This window comes from Ovis canadensis, chromosome X (genome assembly GCF_042477335.2).
Source record: "Ovis canadensis isolate MfBH-ARS-UI-01 breed Bighorn chromosome X, ARS-UI_OviCan_v2, whole genome shotgun sequence".
NCBI classification, from domain to species: Eukaryota; Metazoa; Chordata; class Mammalia; order Artiodactyla; family Bovidae; genus Ovis; species Ovis canadensis.
In genome coordinates, this window is record NC_091727.1 from 70356004 (window position 1) to 70377497 (window position 21494).

The window sequence follows — 21494 nt, forward strand, 5'->3', positions numbered from 1 at the left end:
GTGTCACTTTCTCAGAATTCAAAACCCTGGGCAGAAGCATCTGCCCAGTCAGATCTAGACTTACTTAGCAGTGTCTCAGCTTCAAGGATGAAGGGAAAAGGAATGTCTCCTCCTCCAAACTTTGGCTTCAGTAGTCAGGACCCAGTCCTACTGCCTATCACCAAGACTCTCTCTCACAGCAGGGGATTTCCTTAACCTAGAGACTGTGTGGGTAGCCAAAAATATGACAACCATCTGTAAAAGTGTGAATATACTAGAGTTTATTTAACCAGTGCCCTACTGTAAAAAAAAATGTAGGTTGTTTCCTATTTTGCTGATTTAAGCTACATGGTAATATACACATTTTACTAATCCAGTAGGTAGAAAACATTATATCTTAGTTGTTTTAATTTATAACTTTATAACTTTAAATAGTTATATATACTTATTATTTATAACTAATATAAAAGTTATATATAATATATTATTTATAATTAATATAAAAGTTATATATAACTATTATTTATAACTAATATAAAATTTATACATAATAGTTTCATATGTTTATTGGAATTTTGGATTTCTTATGTTGTTTTTTCTTTTTTTAACTTTATTTTGAATTACAGAATAATCACTTTACCAGATTGTGATAGGTTTTGCCATATATCAACATGAATCAGCCATAGGTATACATATGTCCCCTACCTCTTGAACCCCCCTGCCACCTCCCTCCCTGTCCCACCCCTCTAGGTTGTCACACAGCAATGACTTTGGATGCCCTGTGTCACACAGCAAACTCCCACTGGCTATATGTTTTACATATGGTACTGTATATGTTTCAGTGCTATTCTCTCCAATCATCCCACCCTTTCCTTCCCCCACTGTGTGTAAAAGTCTGTTCTTTATGTCTGTGTCTCTTTTGCTGCCCTGCAAGTAGGATCATCAATACTGACCTTCTAGATTCCATATATATGCATTAATATACAATATTTGTTTTTCTCTTTCTGACTTAATTTCCTCTGTATAATAGGCGCTAGGTTCATCCACCTCATTAGAACTGACTCAAGTGCATGCCTTTTTATGTCTGAGTCATATTCCATTGTGTATATGTACCAAAGCTTCTTTATCCATTTATCTGTTGATGGACATCTAAATTGCTTCCATGTCCTAGCTATTGTAAACATTGCTTCAGTGAAAATTGAGGTACATGTGTCTTTTTCAATTATGGTTTCCTGAGGGTATATGCTCAGTGGTGGGTTTGCTGGGTCATATGGTATATTTATTCCTAGTTTTTAAAGGAATCTCCATACTGTTTGTTGTCCATAGAGGCTGTATCAGTTTGCATTACCACCAACAGTGCAAGAGGGTTCCCTTTTCTCCACACCCTCTCCAGCATTTATTGTTTGTAGACTTTTTGATAATAGCCATTCTGACCTGTATGAGATATCTCATTGTAGTTTAGATTTGAATTTCTTTAATATAGAGCAGTACTGAGCATCTTTTCATGTGTTTATTAGCTATCAGTATGTCTTCTTTGGAGAAATGTCTGTTTAGGTCTTCTGCCCACTTTTTTGACTGGGTTGTTTGTTTTTCTGTTATTGAGTTGCATGAGCTGCTTGTATATTTTGGAGATTAATTCTTAGTTGTTTCATTTGCTATTATTTTCTCCTATTCTGAGGGTTGTCTTTTCACCTTGCCCATAGTTTCCTTAGTTGTGCAAAAGCTTTTAAGTTTAATTAGGTCCCATTTGTTTATTTTTGTTTTGATTTCCATTACTCTCAGAGGTGGGTCATAGAGGATCTCATATATGGAGGCTGGGGAGATATCCAAAGATCTGCAGAGGGTCCCCCTTGAGTCTTCAGTGGGGAACAAATCAATGCATCAATTCAATGGTTTATGTCAGAGAGTGTTCTGCCTATGTTTTCTTCTAAGAGTTTTATAGTTTCTGGTCTTACATTTAGAAATCAAAGACCATACAAACAGATGGACAGATATACCATGTTCTTGGATTGGAAGAATCAATATAGTGAAAATGAGTATACTACTGAAAGCAATCTATAGAGTCAATGCAATCCCTATCAAACTACAAATGGTATTCTTCACAGAACTAGAACAAATAATTTCACAATTTGTATCGAAACACCGAAGACCCTGAATTGCCAAAGTGATCTTGGTAAAGAAGAATGGAACTGGAGGAACTGGAGGAATCAACCTTTCTAACTTTAGACTATACTACAAAACCACAGTCATCAAGACAGTATGGTACTGGCACAAAAATAGAAAGATAGTCCAATGGAACAAGATAAACAGCATGGAAATAAATCCACTTACCTTTGGGCATCTTATCTTTGACAAAGGAGGCAAAAATATACAATGGAGAAAAGACAATCTTTTCAACAAGTGGTGCTGGTAAACTGGTTAACTACATATAATGAAATTAAAATACTTCCTAATACCATCCACAAAAATAAAGTCAAAATGGATTAAAGACCTCAACATAAGACCAGAAACTATAAAACATTTTGTTAATTACCTGACATATATTACATATATGGACTTTTTTGAAATATAATTTAGATGTCATAAAATTTACTATAATTTTATATGTGTAATTCTGGGGTTTTTAGTATATTCACAGACTTGTGCACCTATTACTACTACCTAATTCCAGAACATCACTCCAGAAAGAAACCCCATGCATATATATTTTTGTAATTTGCTTACATGGATATTTTTTCTTTTATTTTAAAAAACTTTTTAAAAATTATTTTTTTAATTGAAGTAGAATTGTGTTGGTTTCTGCCAATCATCAACATGAATCAACACATGGGTTTTTTTTTTCTTTGTCACATGACATTTTTAAAATTCATAAAAGTTAAATTAAAAAATCTTTTCTATCTGCTTTTGTCTTAGGCTTAGAAAGGCCTTCCCACCCCAAATTTTGTTGTTGCTGTTGTTGTTAATTATTATCCACTGTTTTATAGCATTAAATTTTTTTTTTACAGTTTAGTCTTTAATTCATTTAGAATTAATTTTGGAATAATATGGAGTCTAAACATGTTTACCTCACATGGTTAGCATGTTATAGCAACACCATTTATTTCTCCATTAATTTGAATATTTCCCTTATTATATACTAAATTCTTATATATACACACATGTCTGTTTCTGGTACTCTCTGTTCTGTTACCAAGAATCTGTCTGTTCTGACATTAGTAGTATTGTACACATGAAACTTATATAGTGTTATAAACCAATTTAAAAAATAAAACTTCTAAAAATATTTTAATGTGTCGTAGGGTAATTAGCATTATTATCCTTTTTAGTGATGGTTTTTATAAAATTAATGACATACTTGGAAAGTTTTAGTCACACTGAATTGTCATTTTCAACCTCATCAAACCTTTATCGTTTATTTTACAGTTTTTTTTTTCTTAATCAGTTATAGCAAATATAAGTGCTTTTTCAGCTTACTGTATATAGTGTTTAAGTACTGTCAGTTGTTTTCTTTTTCATAGGTATTTAATGTTATTTCATCGTTGATTTAGGGCACAGTTTTGTCTTAGAACTAAAATTAGAAGATGGATTTTTCTTTGCAAAAAGAGCTATAGCATTACAAGTGGACCATGACTTAGCTACAGATTATATCTGAGAAGCTTGAAACAGGTGATTGTTTTTATGGGGGAAAAAAGCATTCCAGCTACTAAATAATCTTAGAATCTAAGTTAGATTACTGCACCAAGACCATATTTAATCCATAATGTGATTGAAAAGTAGTTGACATATTTTGATGTCAAATTGTTGAAAACTATTTGCCTCTACTTTTTCTGGGATAAAAATGGCCTTGTCTGAGGCAAGAAAAGTTTCACCCAAAAGCATATTCCTCTAGTCTATTATTGACAAGGCAGCAAATGTTCAGTTCCTGGTAGAAAGGCAGATAGTAACTTGAGGTCTGTTTCTCAGTTTCTGAGTAACTTGTCCCCTCACCTGTGTTCATTGCAGGGTAACTATTTTTTCAAGCATTTTCCTCAGTTCCAAAGATGGGAGCATCTTTGTCTGGTTTTCTTTTATGCCTTTTGCAGACATTACCTTATTAAGTTAATTCCTTTGAGGCTATTGTTAGCTCTAGACTCTAGCTTGAATTGGCTGTATGAGCATAGGTAAGTCTGAGTATACTCAGTGAAGCTATGAACCATGTTGTGCAGGGCCACCCAAGATGGACAGATCATAGTGGAGAGTTCTGACAAAATGTGATCCACTGGAGGATGAGATAGCTCTTGAGAGTGCCTTGGACTGCAAGGAGATCAAACCAGTCAATCCTAAAGGAAATCAACCCTGAATATTCATTGGAAGGACTGATGCTGAAGCTCCATTACTTCAGCCACCTGATGCGAAGAGCCTACTCATTGGAAAAGACCCTGATGCTGGGAAAGATTGAGGGCAGGAGGAGAAGGGTATGACAGAGAATGAGATGGTTGGATGGCATCATCGATTCAATGATCATGAGTTTGAGTAAACTCCAGGAGATAGTGAAGGACAGGGAAGCCTAGTCCATGAGGTTGCAAAGAGTCAGACATGACTTATTGACTGAACAACAACGAAGTCTGAGTATTAGCGTCCTTAAAAGGAGGCTACTACCTTATTTATATTGCAGGATTGTTGTGAAATTATGTATATGAAAGTTTTGTCAACTATGCAATGCTATAGGACTCTGAAATATCTCTAGTTATCCAAACGATAACACTTTTTAAAGAGGCAGTGATTTTTCTAGGAATCATAAAAATAGCCAGCAGAGCACATTGCCTTTTCCTAATTTGAATGTTTTGATCTTTTTTGACCTTAACTAATATGTCTGAAGTCCTGACTCCTGATCTTTTGTGCATGTGTGCTAAGTTGCTTTAGTTGTGTCTGATTCTTTGTGACCCTATGGACTGTAGCGTGCCAGGCTCCTCTTTCCATGGGATTCTCCAGGCAGAATACTGGAGTGGGTTGCCATTTCCTTCTCCAGGGGGTCTTCCTGACCCAGGCATCGAACCCATGTCTCTTACATCTCCTACATTGGCAGGCGGGTTCTTTATCACTAGCGTCAATTTTGGGAATCATCAATTGAGTAGAACAGCTATGTTTTGAAACATACATTTGTCTACTCCACCTGTTTCATCTGGAATCTTAGTCTTTTGTTTGTATAATGACAATTGTCTGATGAAAGGGATTAGACACTCGATATTTTGAAAACAAGGAGTAAGATGTGTTCATTTTAAATGTTCATGCAATTTAAACAAGATGTGTTATATAAAATAATAAAGAAGCCAATACTTTCTCCCTTTTGTTTTCAATTTAGAGGTAGTAGATTTTAAATAAAAGCAAATAGGAAAAAACTAAATAAAAAATTTGATTTAGCAATATATACTCTGGAGACAGCTAGTTCAATGTTGTTTGCATAGCTAAAAAGTATCAGTTTGCTTAACAAAATAGGGGTATTTTTTATAGCCCTGGTGTAATAGACTGGGTAATTTATGCCTGTTTATATGTTTCAGTTTATTATTAGTCTCACTTATTGAATTATTTCAATTTTGGTAACTTTTCTCTTAATTGCTGCACATTTTTTCTTCTTTATTTCCCCCTAAAGTTGGCTGTGTTTTTAAAGAATCTTTCTTCCTCCATCTTTCTTTAGGTATAATTGACAAATAGAAACTGTTGATATTTAAGTTGTACAATGTGATGCTTTGATATAATTGTGATATGGTTACTGCAATCAAGCTCATTATCATATCCATCACCTCACATAGGTACCATTTTTTGTTGTTGAGAACAGTTAAAATCTCTTTTTAGCAAATTTCAAGTAAACAGTACAGTATTATTAACTGTAGTCATCACACTGTGTATTGAATTTCCAGAGTTTATTCATCCTGCATCATTTCCCCAACTCCCCAGCTCCTGATAACCACAATTCTAGTCTCTGCTTCTAAGACTCAGACTTCAGATTCCACATGTAAGTGAGATCATGCAGTTTTTTGTTTTTCCGTGTCTGACTTATTTCACTTAACATAATGTCCTCCTGGTTTATTCATTTATTTTCCTTTGAAAAATTCTTATAATGAAATAACTTAGACCTACAAAGAGTATAGGAAACCCTATAACATATGTGTGTATCCTCTTCTTAGCCTAAGAAATTAAACATTACATATACAGTTGAAGTTTCCCTTTGTGCTCCAATTGCATCCCTTCCCCCCTCCCCAGACTTCTGAATTTGGAGTTTATTATTCCCATGAATATTTTAATATTTTAACTAGCAGTACTATATATGAATGTATACAAAACCAATATTTGATATTATTTTACATTTTTAGGCTTTTGTATCCTTCTGAAACTTTTTATTTCCTCAACTATGTTTGTGAGATTTTTCCATGTTGCTACATATAGCCCTAGTTTTCAGTTTCTCAATCTCTGTTTTGTTGCCATTTGTTGCTATTTCTTTGTTGTGAGGCCCTTTCTTGTCCTTTATAGGAATTTTAGCAATATCCCAGTAGCACTTTCCCCTCTATTCCCCAGCCCAGTTGTGATAACCAAAAATGTCTCCTGACATTGCCAATGTCCCTTTCATGGCGAAATCTCCCTTCTCCCAGTGAGAACCATTATTTTACTTCATTCATTTTAACTACTTTGTCATGCTTCATGATGTATATATCACCACTTATTTTTCCATTTTCCAGTTGATAGACATTTAGATTATTTCTAAAGTTTTTTTTTTCTTTTCTGCAGTGAATATTTTTGTTCATGTTTTCTTACACAGTGTGAGATTTTCTGTAGGGTAATAGGCTTAGGAGTGAAAATGTTGAGTTCTAATCTATGCATATCTTTAACTCTACCAGATATTGCCAACCATGTTCTGTAATAGTTGTACTAATTTACACTCTCACCAGCTGAATAAGTGAGATCCTGTTGCTCCACACTCTAATTAACACTTTGGTATTATCAGATTTTGAAATTTATGTCTACCTGATAGGTGTAAATGATATTCATTGTAGTTTTAATTTTCATTTTCTTGATTACTGCAGTGATCAAAAATTACGCAGGTGGAGCTGTATCCAAAAAATTTAACTTTACCATATAATTTATTAAGAATCCAGAAACCTTTCTCAAATTATGAGGACTCATTATTTTAGGTGGATTTAAAAATAATGTTTGAGCTTCTTTGATCAGCTTTAGGAAGTGGTTTTCAGCCATCAGACTTCATGCATGTCATGCTTGTTTGTACTCAACTTCTACAGTTTCTGTTTCCAAACCAGAGATGATGATCTAGTCATAATACTCTTCTTCCTCTTACAAAATGTTATTACTGATAGTGATTACCATCTGTGTTTAGGGAGTGGTTGAAAATACTTTAATAACTAGAAGTTATTTCCCTCAGTGTTGTTGGATGCTCTTTTTCTCAGTCACCTCATTACTAATAGCTGCATGCCAGATTTGTTTCTTTGATATTGACACTGTATGCAATTATTTATATTCTTACTTTGTTTTCTGAGTCATTCTGCTAAATGTAGTGAGAGTTACAAAGGATGTTCTTGACTTTGTATCTATTTTTGAGACATTTAAAATTCAAAAGATTGGCATAGCATATATTTACAAAATTAGTGAGTTGTGTGTTATATATTGTATATAAATATATGTACAATATATGAAAAAATAAAATAGTATGTAATAGATGGAATTCCTCAGGTTTTGAGTATAAGGCCCACTTTAAATATAGTTTTGGAGAAAAATGCAGGTGAATTATGAAGGCAAGGGAAATATGTTATTCATAGATGATTTGATATGCTTAAATTAGGACGTAGTGGGAAAAGTGGCTATATTAATGTAATTTTCATTCATGCTCAGAATTTCTTTGGTACCTAATACATATTTCCGGGACTTCCCTGGTGGCTCAGACAATTAAGAATCTGCTTGCAATGCAAGAAAGAGACTTGGGTTCAATCCATGGCTAAGGAAGACCCCTTGGAGGAGGAAATGGCTTGACACTCAAGTATTCTTGCCTGGAGAATCCAATGGACAGAGGAGCCTGGTGGGGAAAAGTCCACAGGGTCACAAAGAGTTGGACACGACTGAGTGACTAACACACACACACACACACATTTCCAGGGTAAATAATCCAGTCACTTTAAAAAGTGCTTTGCTGCTTAACTAGTCTCTCTCAGTTCCTCTTTGGCCTGGGACATGGCCCAAAATAAAACTGTATTTCCGTTTTACATTCCTAACTAACCAGATAAACTAGCCTTCATAAGCTGAGTATATTGTATTCCAAAAGTTTGTTACCGATTCTGTTTTTTGAACTCGACAGTTTCTTATAAAACAATTTAGTCAGTTTTGATAATGTACCTGGATGAGCCCTGAAAAGCTCTATTTTGACCCATAACATATCTGAGCCATATTGGTACTAAGTGTGAATGTTTTGACCTAGAGGCAAGCAACCATGTGCTACAAGAGGAAGCGTATTCTTTTTTAAGGACAAGACTAATGGTAGGCAAAATTTTGATAAAATCTGTTTGTTTTAGACATTATTCTACTTACCTTTTTGTGTATATTAGTGCTTCCCAGTGACCCTCTCCCTAGTGGTAGCCCTAAAGCCTTCATGCTTGCCTTGAGTACCCCACCTTAGACTTTTAACCTGGGCCTACGAATTCCCTATATCCCAAGAATTCTTTGTTCACAATTACCTGCCTTTTCTGTTCCATTTGGGCTTCTGTTCTATTGTAGTAATTGATCTTACCTAGTTTTTAGGAGATGTAATTCCAGCTGTCAGTGTCTAGAACTGTCAAAGAGGAGTCTGTATTTTAAAAAGAGGATACAATGTCTCAGACAGCTGACCTAGGTTCTTCAAAAAGTTTCTTACCAGGAAAGAGATATGGGAGAGAGGCTGTTCTAGATTAAATGAAACAAAAGAGATACATCCAAATGCAGAATGTGAACCTTGTCTGGATCCTGATTTGGAAAAATATAAAAGCTGTAAAGAAAGCTGAGCAAAGAAGAATTGATGCTTTTGAACTGTGGTGTTGGAGAAGACTCTTGAGAGTCCCTTGGACTGCAAGGAGATCCAACCAGTCCATTCTGATGGAGATCAGCCCTGGGATTTCTTTGGAGGGAATGATGCTGAAGCTGAAACTCCAGTACTTTGGCCACCTGATGCAAAGAGCTGACTCATTGGAAAATACCCTGATGCTGGGAAAGATTGGGGGCAGGAGGAGAAGGGGACAACAGAGGATGAGATAGTTGGATGGCATCACCGACTTAATGGACATGGGTTTGGGTGCCCGGGAGTTGGTGATGGACAGGGAGGCCTGGTGTGCTGCTGTTCATGGGGTCACAAGGAGTCAGACATGACTGAGCGACTGAACTGAACTGAATGGATATTCTTGGGACAAATGGGACAGTTTAAATAGAAAATTTGTATTAAAGGATGTACGATGATTTTATTTATTTTTAATATAAATTTATTTATTTTAATTGGAGGTTAATTACTTTACAATATTGTATTGGTTTTGCCGTACATCAACATGAATCTGCCACAGGTATACATCTGTTCCCCATCCTGAACCCCCCTCCCTCCTCCCTCCCAGTCCCATACCTCTGGGTCATCCCAGTGCACCAGCCCCAAGCATCCAGTATCATGCATCAAACCTGGACTGGCAATTCATTTCATATATGATATTATACATGTTTCAATGCCGTTCTCCCAAATCATCCCACCTTCTCCCTCTCCTACAGAGTCCAAAAGACTGTTCTATACATCTGTGTCTCTTTTGCTGTCTTGCAAAAATAACCTGTATAGGGTTATCATTACCATCTTTCTAAATTCCATATATATGCGTTAGTATACTGTATTGGTGTTTTTCTTTCTGGCTTACTTCACTCTGTATAATAGGCTCCAGTTTCATCCACCTCATTAGAACTGATTCAAATGTATTCTTTTGAATGGCTGAGTAATACTCCATTGTGTATATGTACCACAACTTTCTTATCCATTCATCTGCTGATGGACATCTAGGTTACTTGCACATCCTGGCTATTATAAACAGTGCTGCGATGAACATTGGGGTACACGTGTCTCTCAATTCTGGTTTCCTTGGTGTGTATGCCCAATAGTGGGATTGCTGGGCAGGTCTATTTCCAGTTTTTTAAGGAATCTCCACACTGTTCTCCATAGTGGCTGTACTAGTTTGCATTTCCACCAAGAGTGTAAGAGGGTTTCCTTTTCTCCACACCCTCTCCAGCATTTATTGTTTGTAGATTTTTGGATAGTAGCCATTCTGACTAGCCTGATGTCCTCTGCCAGCATTCAGAAGTTGTTTTGTGGAATTTACTCAGTGTTTAAATGTTCTTTTGATGAATTTTTGGGGGAGAAAGTGGTCTCCTCGTCCTATTCCTCCACCATCTTAGGACCGCCTCCGATTAATTTTCTTAGCTGTGATCGTAGTATTGCGGTTATGCAGCAGTTCTTAATTCGTTGGAAATGCATGCTGAAGTATTATGATCTCTAAAACTTAGATTAGAAAAATAAAGCAAATACAGCAAAATATTAGCAGTTGTTGAACTCATGTAGAGGATATACAGATAGATGTTCATTGTACTATTTCAGCTTTTATGCGTAGTTGAAATTTTTCATAATAAAGATTTGGAAAACAGGGAAGCTCTTCATTAATAGAATAATATTTAAATTGTAAATTTCATGCAATGGAGAATTCAGACAGTATGAAGAACTTCTTGAGCTGGAGTAACTAGTTCTAGCTCCTCTAAATTTCTACTGTTGTTGTTTAGTCGCTAAGTTGTGTCCAACTCTTTTGTGACCTTGTGGACTGTAACTCGCCAGGCTCCTCTGTCCATGGGCTTTCCCAGGTAAGAATACTATAATGGGTTGCCATTTCCTTCTTCAGGGCATCTTCCCGACCCAGGGATCAAACCCACGTCTTCCGCATTGGCAGGCGGGTTCTTTACCACTGAGCCACAGGGGAAGCTCTCATTTCTACTGCTTCTTCCCTATTCCACTTAACCATTCATTCAAAGATTCAGATTTTGTCCTGTTGACAGCAGCTGCTCAAGCTAGAGGAAGGACGATGAAGTTTCTCAGAGTGATGACAGCTTATTTTTACATATAGAATATAAGTCATAAATTACCAGAATGTGAATATCACTGGCAGTACAGTTCATTAGAGATTGTTGGTTTTTTTTACTTTGAATAAAGGCTATTTCAAGTCATTAAAAACAAAAGTTAGATAAACTATATTCTTTTATATTGAATGGATATTATAATCTATATAAAAATTGATAATACTAATTTCATAAGAAGAATTAGTGGACATAACAGTTGTTAAGTGTTGCATTTGGAATAACTTTGGCTCTAAAAGTAACAAAAATAGTCTATTTCAGATCAAATCAAACTATAAAGTACAGTTCCATAATTAGTGTTAGTTGAAATTAAGACTGAGAAAGATGCAGCTAGTGTTGAATTTTTCTTTCAGCTTTGTGAAGATTTTTACATTTAAAAAATAGATATGGAAAACAGTATAGATGTTCTAAAAAATTAATAAGCAGAACTATCATGATCTACTAACTCCTGGGTATTTATCCAAGGGAAATGAAGTCACTATCTCAAAGGTATCTGCACCCCCATATTCATTGCAGCATTATTTGCAACAGTCAACATGTCAAAACAACCAATGTCCGTCGGTAGATGAATAGATAAAGAAAATGTGATACACATATGCATATTATTCACCATAAAAATGAAGAAAATCCTGCCACTTGTGATAACATGGATGGACCTTGAGGGCATTATGCTAAGTGAAATAAGTCAGATAGAGAAAGACAAATATTGTATGAACTCACTTATATGTGGAATCTGAAAAAACCTGAACTCATAGACACAGAGAACAGATTGATGGGTTGGTTACCAGAGGTAGGGGGTGGGGAGTGGACAAAATGGATGAAGATGGTTAAAAGATGTAAACTCCTAGCTATAAGATAAATAAGTCCCAAGGATACAATGTACAGCATGGTGACTATAGTTAGCAATATTCTATTGTATATTTGAAGGTCACTAAGACAGTAGACCTTAAAAATTCTTATCACAGGAAAAAATTGTAACTGTGTGGTGATGGGTGTTAACTTTTGGTGGTACTTTTGCAATATATACACATATCAAATCATTGTACACTTAAAACTAATATGATGTTATATATCAATTATATCAATAAATGGAAATTTTATGTGATTCAAACTAATTATCAATGGAAAAAAAAAAGACTCCTGCCTTCATAGAATTTTCATTTTAATGAGGAGTTTATTACAGTATAACATATTATTCCAAAATTTAGTGGCTTGAAAAAACCAACAATTATTATCTCACAGTTTCTGTGGGCCATGAATTTGGGAGTGGTATAGATGGGAGGTTCTGGCCTAAGATCTCTCATGAGGTTGTAAGTCTATATGTCAGCTGAGGCTGCAGGCATCTAAAGACTTAACTGAGTCTGAAGAATCAGCGTCCAAGACAGTTCACTCACCTGTTTATTGGCAGGAGGCCTTATGTCTTTGCTGGTTATTGATTGTAGGCCTCAATTTCTCACCATGTCAGCCTCTCCATAACGCTGCTTGAGTGTCCCATGACATAGCAGGTGGCTTCCCCTAGATGGGGTGATTGAAGAGAGAGGATAAGGAGCAAGCCACTGTGACTTTTCCCCCAAAATGCAGTGCCTTTTATCTTGGAAATCACACATTGTCACTTCCACTAGTGATTTGGAAGCAAGTCACTGAATTGAGGCCATACTCGATTTGATCTCTTGATCAAATTTGATCTCTTGAATGAAGGAGTGACAAAGAATTCATGAACACATTTTAAAACAACAGGAAGACATAATAAGCAATAAAGATAGCAAGTAAATTAATGGAGCTTATTAGAAGGTTTTAAATTCTATGAAAATAAGAAATAAAGAGGGCAGAAATAAGGGGAATCAGAGTATGTGTGTGTGTGGAAGGGATGTAGGTTGCAGTTTTCAACAAGGTGGTCAGTGTAAGACTCATTAGGAAGATTAGATTTGAGTAAAGACTTGAAAGAGATGAAGAAGTTAGCTAAGCAGATATCTAAGAGAAGAAAGCACTAAATCAAGGGAATAGATGACCTAAAAGTGCTGGGATGGGAGTAAAATGAGGTGAGAGAAAAGAATGCTAACCGTATTATATTAGTAGTGTATTTTCAGTTGGGCAAGTGGGAACGTTGAAGGATTCTTTTTTCTTTTTCTTGTAACTTAAAGTTTTTGTTGTTTTTTGTTTTTTTAAGTTTTTATTCTATATTAGAGCATACTTGATTAGCAATTTTGTGTTAGTTTCAGGTGTATAGCTAAGTGATTGAGTTATACATATACATGTATCTATTCTTTTTCAAATTCTTTTCCCGTTTAGGTTATTACAGATGCTCCCTGTGCTATACAATGGGTCCCTATTGATTATCTATTTTAAATATGGTAGTGTATATGTGACAATCCCAAATTCCCAATCTATCCCTGCTTCCCACCTTCCCCCCCAAAACCATAAGTTCCTTCTCTTAAGTCTGTGAGTCTGCTTCTGGCTTTGTAAATAAGTTCATTTGTATCATTTTTTTAGATGCCACATATAAATTATATGATATTTGTCCTTCTCTTTCTGGCTTATTTCGCTTTTTATGATAATCTCTAGGTCCATCCATGTTGCTGCAAATGGCATGGTTCATTCTTTTTTATGGCCAAGTAATATTCCACTGTATGTACCACATCTTTATCCATTCATCTGTTGGTGAATATTTAGGTTGTTTCCATGTCTTGGCTATTGTAAACAGCACTGCAATGAACACTGGAGTACATGTAAGAGGAAGGGTTATTTCCATGGCTGATATTTATAAGTTTATTGTTTCTAATAGGAATGTAAAGAAGAAATCAAAATGGATCTGAGTATGAGTGTGAATTCTGTCACCATCTCTGTTGAGGGAATGACATGTAGTTCCTGTGTTTGGACCATTGAACAGCAGATTGGAAAACTGAATGGTGTACATCATATTAAAGTAAGTTACTCCTTGGAAATCAATACTGTTGACTGGAATTCTTCTGGGAAATTATACTTCTAACACTGAAATAGATGCAGAAACACTAACATGTATGACACAAAGACTGTCATACTTCAAACCTTGAAGCTGAGTAAATTTTCTTTGGCCTGTTAACTTATTTTCTTGTTAAAGACAATAATAAATTATATATTTTTTAAATTTAAAAACATCTGAACATTGAGTCTTGATGTTATGGTTGTATCAGTTTATATTTTATAAGTATAGGTGCTGACATGAGTTTGAACAAACTCTGGAAGATAGTAAAAGACAGTGAATCCTGGTGTGCAAAGAGTCAGACAAGACTTATTGACTGAACAACAACAACAGTATTTTTTATTACTGTTGATGTCATATTGAACTAAAATACATGTTCTCAAAGGAAGGATTATGGGGTTTCTTTCTCTTTTATATCATGACAGTTAGTATGTTAATAATAATGTAGTCTTCCCTAAGAACGTGCATACAAAGTGTAACTAATTTTCTAAACATTTTCACTTTAGTTTTTAATTGCAAAACTAAAATAGACTTTTGTTAGACTATCTTAACACATTCCTGCTGTAATTCATCTCAGAATCCTATTTAGTGAAAAAGAGTGATTTATCATATATTCTAGTTTCTCTGTAGTGAACATGAATTGTTATTATAATTATTATACATAAATAAGAAAAGCTAAGCTTTGTTTACAACCCACTCTAGTACTCTTGCCTGGAAAATCCCATGGATGGAGGAGCCTGGTAGGCTGCAGTCCATGGGGTCACTAGTAGTCGGACACAACTGAAGCGACTTAGCAGCAGCAGCAAGCTTTGTTTAACACCTTTTAAACACAAAGGCCAAAAGTAGCAAAGTCAACACAGGACTACCCAAAAGGAAACAAAATGATACCATGCCCCCTATATCCTGTAAAAAATGTCTTTGAATGTTTCCTGTGCTCGTTTTTTTTTGGCATAGACATAGTGTGTTAAAGCAGCAAGGGGTCTTAGATATGACTTAAGTAGTCTAACCCCCTCATTTTACACATGGACAGACTGAAGCCCAGATAAGGAAGTGATTTGTGCTAAATTGCACAGCTACCTAATACCAAATAAAACTAGAACTCAAGTTCCATGATTCCTGGGCCGGAATGTTTTCTGGTCATACAGTATTTACAAATGCATTTTAATTTGCATATGGTTCTCAAATTTGTGATCTCCAATTTATTCTGTCACATAACTTCCAAAAAAAAAAAAAAAGCAGCCTGGTATTTTCATCATCAACTTGCTTTCTACCACGAAATTGCTGTTTTAGTGCTGTGCCACTATTCTCTATATAAATTCTTCTCAGAATAATTCTAATATTTTTAGCATGAGATGCCTTGAATTATATTTTATTTGTCACTGTCTTTTTAATCTTTCTATTTCCATGTTCATAAAGGTTTCTTTGAAGTTAAAGCCTTTGAGGTTAAAAATATGTTTTGACGAGGTCCAACTTTCTCAGTTTCAGCACTGTTGACATTTTGGGCTGGATAACTCTTTGTCTTAGGAGAGTGCTTCAAAGGATATTTAGCAACATCCCTGGCCTCTAACCATGAGATGCCAGTACCCTCTCCTTCCACTTGTGACAACCAAAAATGTCTCCAGACATTGCCAGTGTTCCCTAGGGATGAAATTGCCCTCGGTTGAAGATCACTCCTGTAGTCCCTTCTCAGTTCAGTTCAGTTCAGTTCAGTCGCTCAGTTGTGTCCAACTCTTTGCGACCCCATGAATAGCAGCACGCCAGGCCTCCCTGTCCATCACCAACTCCCGGAGTTCACTCAGACTCGCGTCCATTGAGTCAGTGATGCCATCCAGACATCTCATCCTCGGTTGTCCCCTTCTTCTCCTGCCCCCAATCCCTCCCAGCATCAGAGTCTTTTCCAATGAGTCCCCTCTTTGCATGAGGTGGCCAAAGTACAGGAGTTTCAGCTTTAGCATCATTCCTTCCAAAGAAATCCCAGGGCTGATCTCCTTCAGAATGGACTGGTTGGATCTCCTTGCAGTCCAAGGGACTCTCAAGAGTCTTCTCCAACATCACAGTTCAAAAGCATCAGTTCTTCATCACTCAGCCTTCTTCACAGTCCAACTCTCACATCCATACATGACCACTGGAAAAACCATAGCCTTGACTAGATGGACATTTGTTGGCAAAGTAATGTGTCTGCTTTTGAATATGCTATCTAGATTGGTCATAACTTTTCTTCCAAGGAGTAAGCGTCTTTTAATTTCATGGCTGCAGTCACCATCTGCAGTGATTTTGGAGCCCCCAAAAATAAAGTCTGACACTGTTTCCGCTGTTTCCCCATCTATTTCCCATGAAGTGATGGGACCAGATGCCATGATGTTTGTTTTCTGAATGTTGAGCTTTAAGCCAACTTTTTGACTCTGCTCTTTCACTTTTATCAAGAGGCTTTTTAGTTCCTCTTCACTTTCTGCCATAAGGGTGGTGTCATCTGCATATCTGAGGTTATTGATGTTTCTCCCAGCAATCTTGATTCCAGCTTGTGTTTCTTCCAGTCCAGCATTTCTCATGATGTACTCTGCATATAAGTTAAATAAGCAGGGTGACAATATACAGCCTTGACGTACTCCTTTTCCTATTTGGAACCAGTGTGTTGTTCCATGTCCAGTTCTAACTGTTGCTTCCTGACCTGCATACAGATTTCTCAAGAGGCAGGTCAGGTGGTCTGGTATTCCCATCTCTTTCAGAATTTCCCACAGTTTATTGTGATCCACACAGTCAAAGGCCTTGGCATAGTCAATAAAGCAGAAATAGATGTTTTTCTGGAACTCTCTTGCTTTTCTGATGATCCAGTGGATGTTGGCAATTTGATCTCTGGTTCCTCTGCTTTTTCTAAAACCAGCTTGAACATCAGGAAGTTCACGGTTCTCGTATTGCTGAAGCCTAGCTTGGAGAATTTTGAGCATTACCTTACTAGCGTGTGAGATGAGTGCAATTGTCCCTTCTCAGAGAACGTCTATTATATACCCTTTGGCTCTTTAGTTATTATTTGATGATGGTAAATTGAGTTTCAAACAGGCTCATGTGCCCCTTTCTCTTCATATTAGCTTCTTATGGTTCTTTTTTGCCAGTGATGGGTATAGTGAACAGTGTTCTCAAACCACAGCATGAGAATCACCTGTAAGGCTTGTAAAACATAGATTGCTTTAAAACATAAAACGCCCAGAGTTTCTGTGTTAGTAGTAGATCTGAATGGGGCCTAAGAACTTAACTAAAGCTGTGGTTCTGGGACCACAGTTTAAGAACCATTGTATTGCATGAGTTATACTTACACTAAAGATTATTTGTCATTTGTTTGAAATTTAATTTAACTGGGTCTGTCCTATATTTTCATTTACTAAATCTAGTTGGTAACCTACTTTGAAATCATTCCCCTTTACTTTTAGACCCTCATAAGCACTGATTTATTTATTGTTCCTATAGCTTTAATTTTTAAAAACTACCATATAAATAGAATCATATAATATATAGCCTTTTGAGCCTGGCATCTTTCATTTAACATTGTGCATCTGAGATTCATCCATGTTGTTGCATGTATCACTGGCTCTTTCCTTTTTGTTTCTGAGGCGTTATTCTCTTGTATGGATTATGCCAAAGTTTGTTTACCCATTCATCTATTGAGAGACATTGGATTGTTTTAAGTTTCTTTTGTGATTATGAAAAATCCTCTGAATGTTTACATCCAAGTCTTTGTGTGGACATAAGTTCTGATTTCTCTTAGGCAGATTCCTAGGATTGGATTTATTCTATCATGTGGTAAGTGTATGTTCAGCTTTTTGAAACACTGGCAAATGATTTACCATAGTGGCTATACTATTTTATGTTCCCAGCAGCAATGTGTGAGGATTCCACTTCTCTCACATTCTCTACAGCACTTTGTATTACCAGTCCTTTTAGTTTTAGACATTCTCGTGGGTGTGTAGTGGTATCTCAATTCTCATTCCCTTAATGGATAATGATATTGAGTATCTTATTTTGTGCTTCTTAGGCATTTGTATACCTTCTTTGTGAAATGTCTGTCAAACCTCTTGTGAAATTTTTAGCTGCATGTTTCGTTATTATTCAATTTTGATTGTTTTCTATATATTCTGAATATGTCTTCTATTAGATATGTGTCTTCCAATTTTTTCCCCAGTCCATGGGTTGACTTTTTAATCTTTTAAAAATGTCTTTCCCAGAGCAGCAGTTTTTACTTTTGTTGAATTCCAATTTATCCAATTTTTTATGGAGCATGCTTTTGGTGTTATCGCTAAGAAATCTTGACCTTACCCAAGATCACAAAGATTTTATAACTGTGTCTTCTAAAAGATTTTACCTTTAGATCTATGATCCATATTAAATTAATTTGTATACATTATGAAGTATGAGTTGAGGTTAATTGTCTTAAATATGGATATCCAGTTTGCTAAGCAGCTCTATTTATTGAAAGGTAATTTTTACTCCATTGAATTGCCTTTGCACCTTTGTTGAAGCTCAATTTACCATATACTTATGGATATGGTATGATCTGTGTGTCTGTCCTATAAATATCACACAATCTTGATCATTGTAGCTTTGTAATGAACCTTAAAATCAAGTAGTATAATTTCTCAACTTGGTTATTTTTCAGAATTGTTTTGGCTATTCTGTTTTCTTTCCCTGTACACATAAATTTTAGAATCAGTGTATAGGTTTCTACAAAAATATCGCCTGGGAATTTGACTGTGACTGTGTTTATTCTATCTATTTGGATAGAATTAACATCTTAATAATACTAAGTATTCACACCTTTGCACATGATATAACTCTCCATTTATTTAGGTATTCCTTATCAGGGATCTGTAGTTTTCATTGTAGAGATCCTACATATATTTTATTAAACTTATATTAAGTATTTTCTGTTTTTAGATGATGTTTAAATGGTACTTTTAAAAAAAATTCCAATTTCAGTTGTTCATTACAAACATACAGAAATGCGGTTGGTTTTTGTATGTTGACTTTGTATCCTGAACTTTGCTAAACTGTCATTAAATCTGTTAGGTTCCCTGAAGATTCTTTGAGATTTTCCACATAAGCAATTATATCATCAGGGCATAAAAATAGTTTTATTTCTTCCTTTCTATTGTATGTCTTTTATTCATTTTCTGTCTAGAACTTCCATTACAATTTTTAATAGGAGTGTTGAAAGTGAACATCTGTGTCTTGTTCCTGATTAAGGGGGAAAACATTGTCCTTCACCTTTAAGTATTATGTTAGTGTAGGGTTTTGTAGATGCCCTGTATCAGGTTAAGGAAATTCTTTCCTCTTCCTGGTTTTCTGAGAGCTTTTATTTGTAATCATGAATAGATGTTGAATTTTTTCAAGTGCTTTTTCTGCATCTAGAGGTGATCATATTGTTTTTCTTCTTTAAGGCTGTTAATATGGTGAATTACATTGATTGATTTTCAAATGTTATACTAGCCATACACTCCCAGGATAAGCCCAACTTGGTCAAAGAATACTTTTAAAGAAAAATTTCAAACGTACACAGAAGTACAACTTTTACCGGTCACTGACAGAATTCCTTGCTGTTTATTTTCATGACAGCATCATTTGATTTTGATAATGTATTTTGCTGATGCTTTTGAAGATTTGTTCTGGGCCTTCCTGCCTGTTCTGCTTTGTTTAAGGTAGAGGTCCCTGACTATGCTTAGTCACTCGGTCGTGTCCATTTCTTTGTGAACCCATGGACTGCAGCATGTAAGGCTCCTCTGTTCATGGGGATATTCCAGGCAAAATTACTGGATGGGTTGACATGCCCTCCTCCGGGGATCTTCCCAACCCAAGGATCGAACCCAGGTCTCCCACACTGTGGAAGGATTCTTTACCCACTGAGGCACCAGGAAAGCCCTGACTAATGGATTGGAAATTCCTAGTATATCTCCATGCCATTTTCAAGCCTTTTTGCTGCCCCCTGTCGACTTCCTTTTTTCTTGTCACTCTTCAGAATTCTCAGCATTGTTTGGAGCATAATTTCAGCACTCTTCCCCATGCTTCATTCAGTTTGGTTCCCCACTTGTTCTCTCCTATTTCTCTCCAACTTATATCCGAGGGCCCAAAGACATTAACAATATCTCCTTGCCAAAAGTTTGGGGATTTCTACTATAATGATGGTACATCACCAGATGGTCAACACCGAAATCAAATTGATTATATTCTCTGCAGCAAAAGATGGAGAAGCTCTGTACAGTCAACAAAAACAAGACCAGGAGCTGAGTGTGGCTCAGATCATGAACTCCTTATTACCAAATTCAGACTTAAATTGAAGAAAGCAGAGAAAACCACTAGACCTTTCAGATATGACCTAAATCAAATCCCTTATGATTATACAGTGGAAGTGAGGAATAGATTTAAGGGCCTAGATCTGATAGAGTGCCTGATGAACTATGGAATGAGGTTCGTGACATTGTACGGAAGACAGGGATCAAGACCATCCCTGTGGAAAAGAAATGAAAAAAAGCAAAATGGCTGTCTGGGGAAGCCTTACAAATAGCTGTGAAAAGAGAAGTGAAAAGCAAAGGAGAAAAGGAAAGATATAAGCATCTGAATGCAGAGTTCCAAAGAATAGCAAGAAGAGATAAGAAAGCCTTCTTCAGTGATGAATGCAAAGAAATAGAGGAAAACAAGAGAATGGGAAAGACTAGAGATCTCTTCAAGAAAATTAGAGATATCAAGGGAACATTTCATGCAAAGATGGGCTCAATAAAGGACAGAAATGGTTTGGACCTAACAGAAGCAGAAGATATTAAGAAGAGGTGGCAAGAATACACAGAAGAACTGTACAAAAAAGATCTTCACAACCAAGATGATCACGATGGTGTGACTGCTCACCTAGAGCCAGACGTCCTGGAATATGAAGTCAAGTGGGCCTTAGAAAGCATCACTATGAACAAAGCTAGTGGAGGTGATGGCATTCCAGTGGAGCTATTTCAAATCCTGAAAGATGATGCTGTGAAAGTGCTGCACTGAATATGCCAGCAAATTTGGAAAACTCAGCAATGGCCACAAAACTGGAAAAGGTCAGTTTTCATTCCAATTCCAAAGAAAGGCAATGCCAAAGAATGCTCAAACTACCGCACACTTGCACTCATCTCACATGCTAGTAAAGTAATGCTCAAAATTCTCCAAGCCGGGCTTCGGCAATACATGAACCGTGAACTTCCTGATGTTCAAGCTGGTTTTAGAAGAGGCAGGGGAACCAGTGATCAAATTGCCAACATCCGCTGGATCATGGAAAAAGCAAGAGAGTTCCAGAGAAACATCTATTTCTGCTTTATTGACTATGCCAATGCCTTTGACTGTGTGGATCCCAATTAACTGTGCAAAATTCTGAAAGAGA

General features: G+C 36.1%; 1 protein-coding gene across 1 annotated transcript in view; it reads left to right on the plus strand.

Annotated features, from left to right (window-relative positions):
• The window catches only part of ATP7A (ATPase copper transporting alpha), a 151271-nt gene that overhangs the window by 63970 nt on the left and 65807 nt on the right, over positions 1-21494 (plus strand). Inside the window, exon 2 of the mRNA XM_070291873.1 lies at positions 13922-14062. Within this exon, the coding sequence (XP_070147974.1) occupies positions 13943-14062 (120 nt within the window). The 5' untranslated portion in view covers positions 13922-13942. The remainder of the gene's footprint in view (positions 1-13921; positions 14063-21494) is intronic.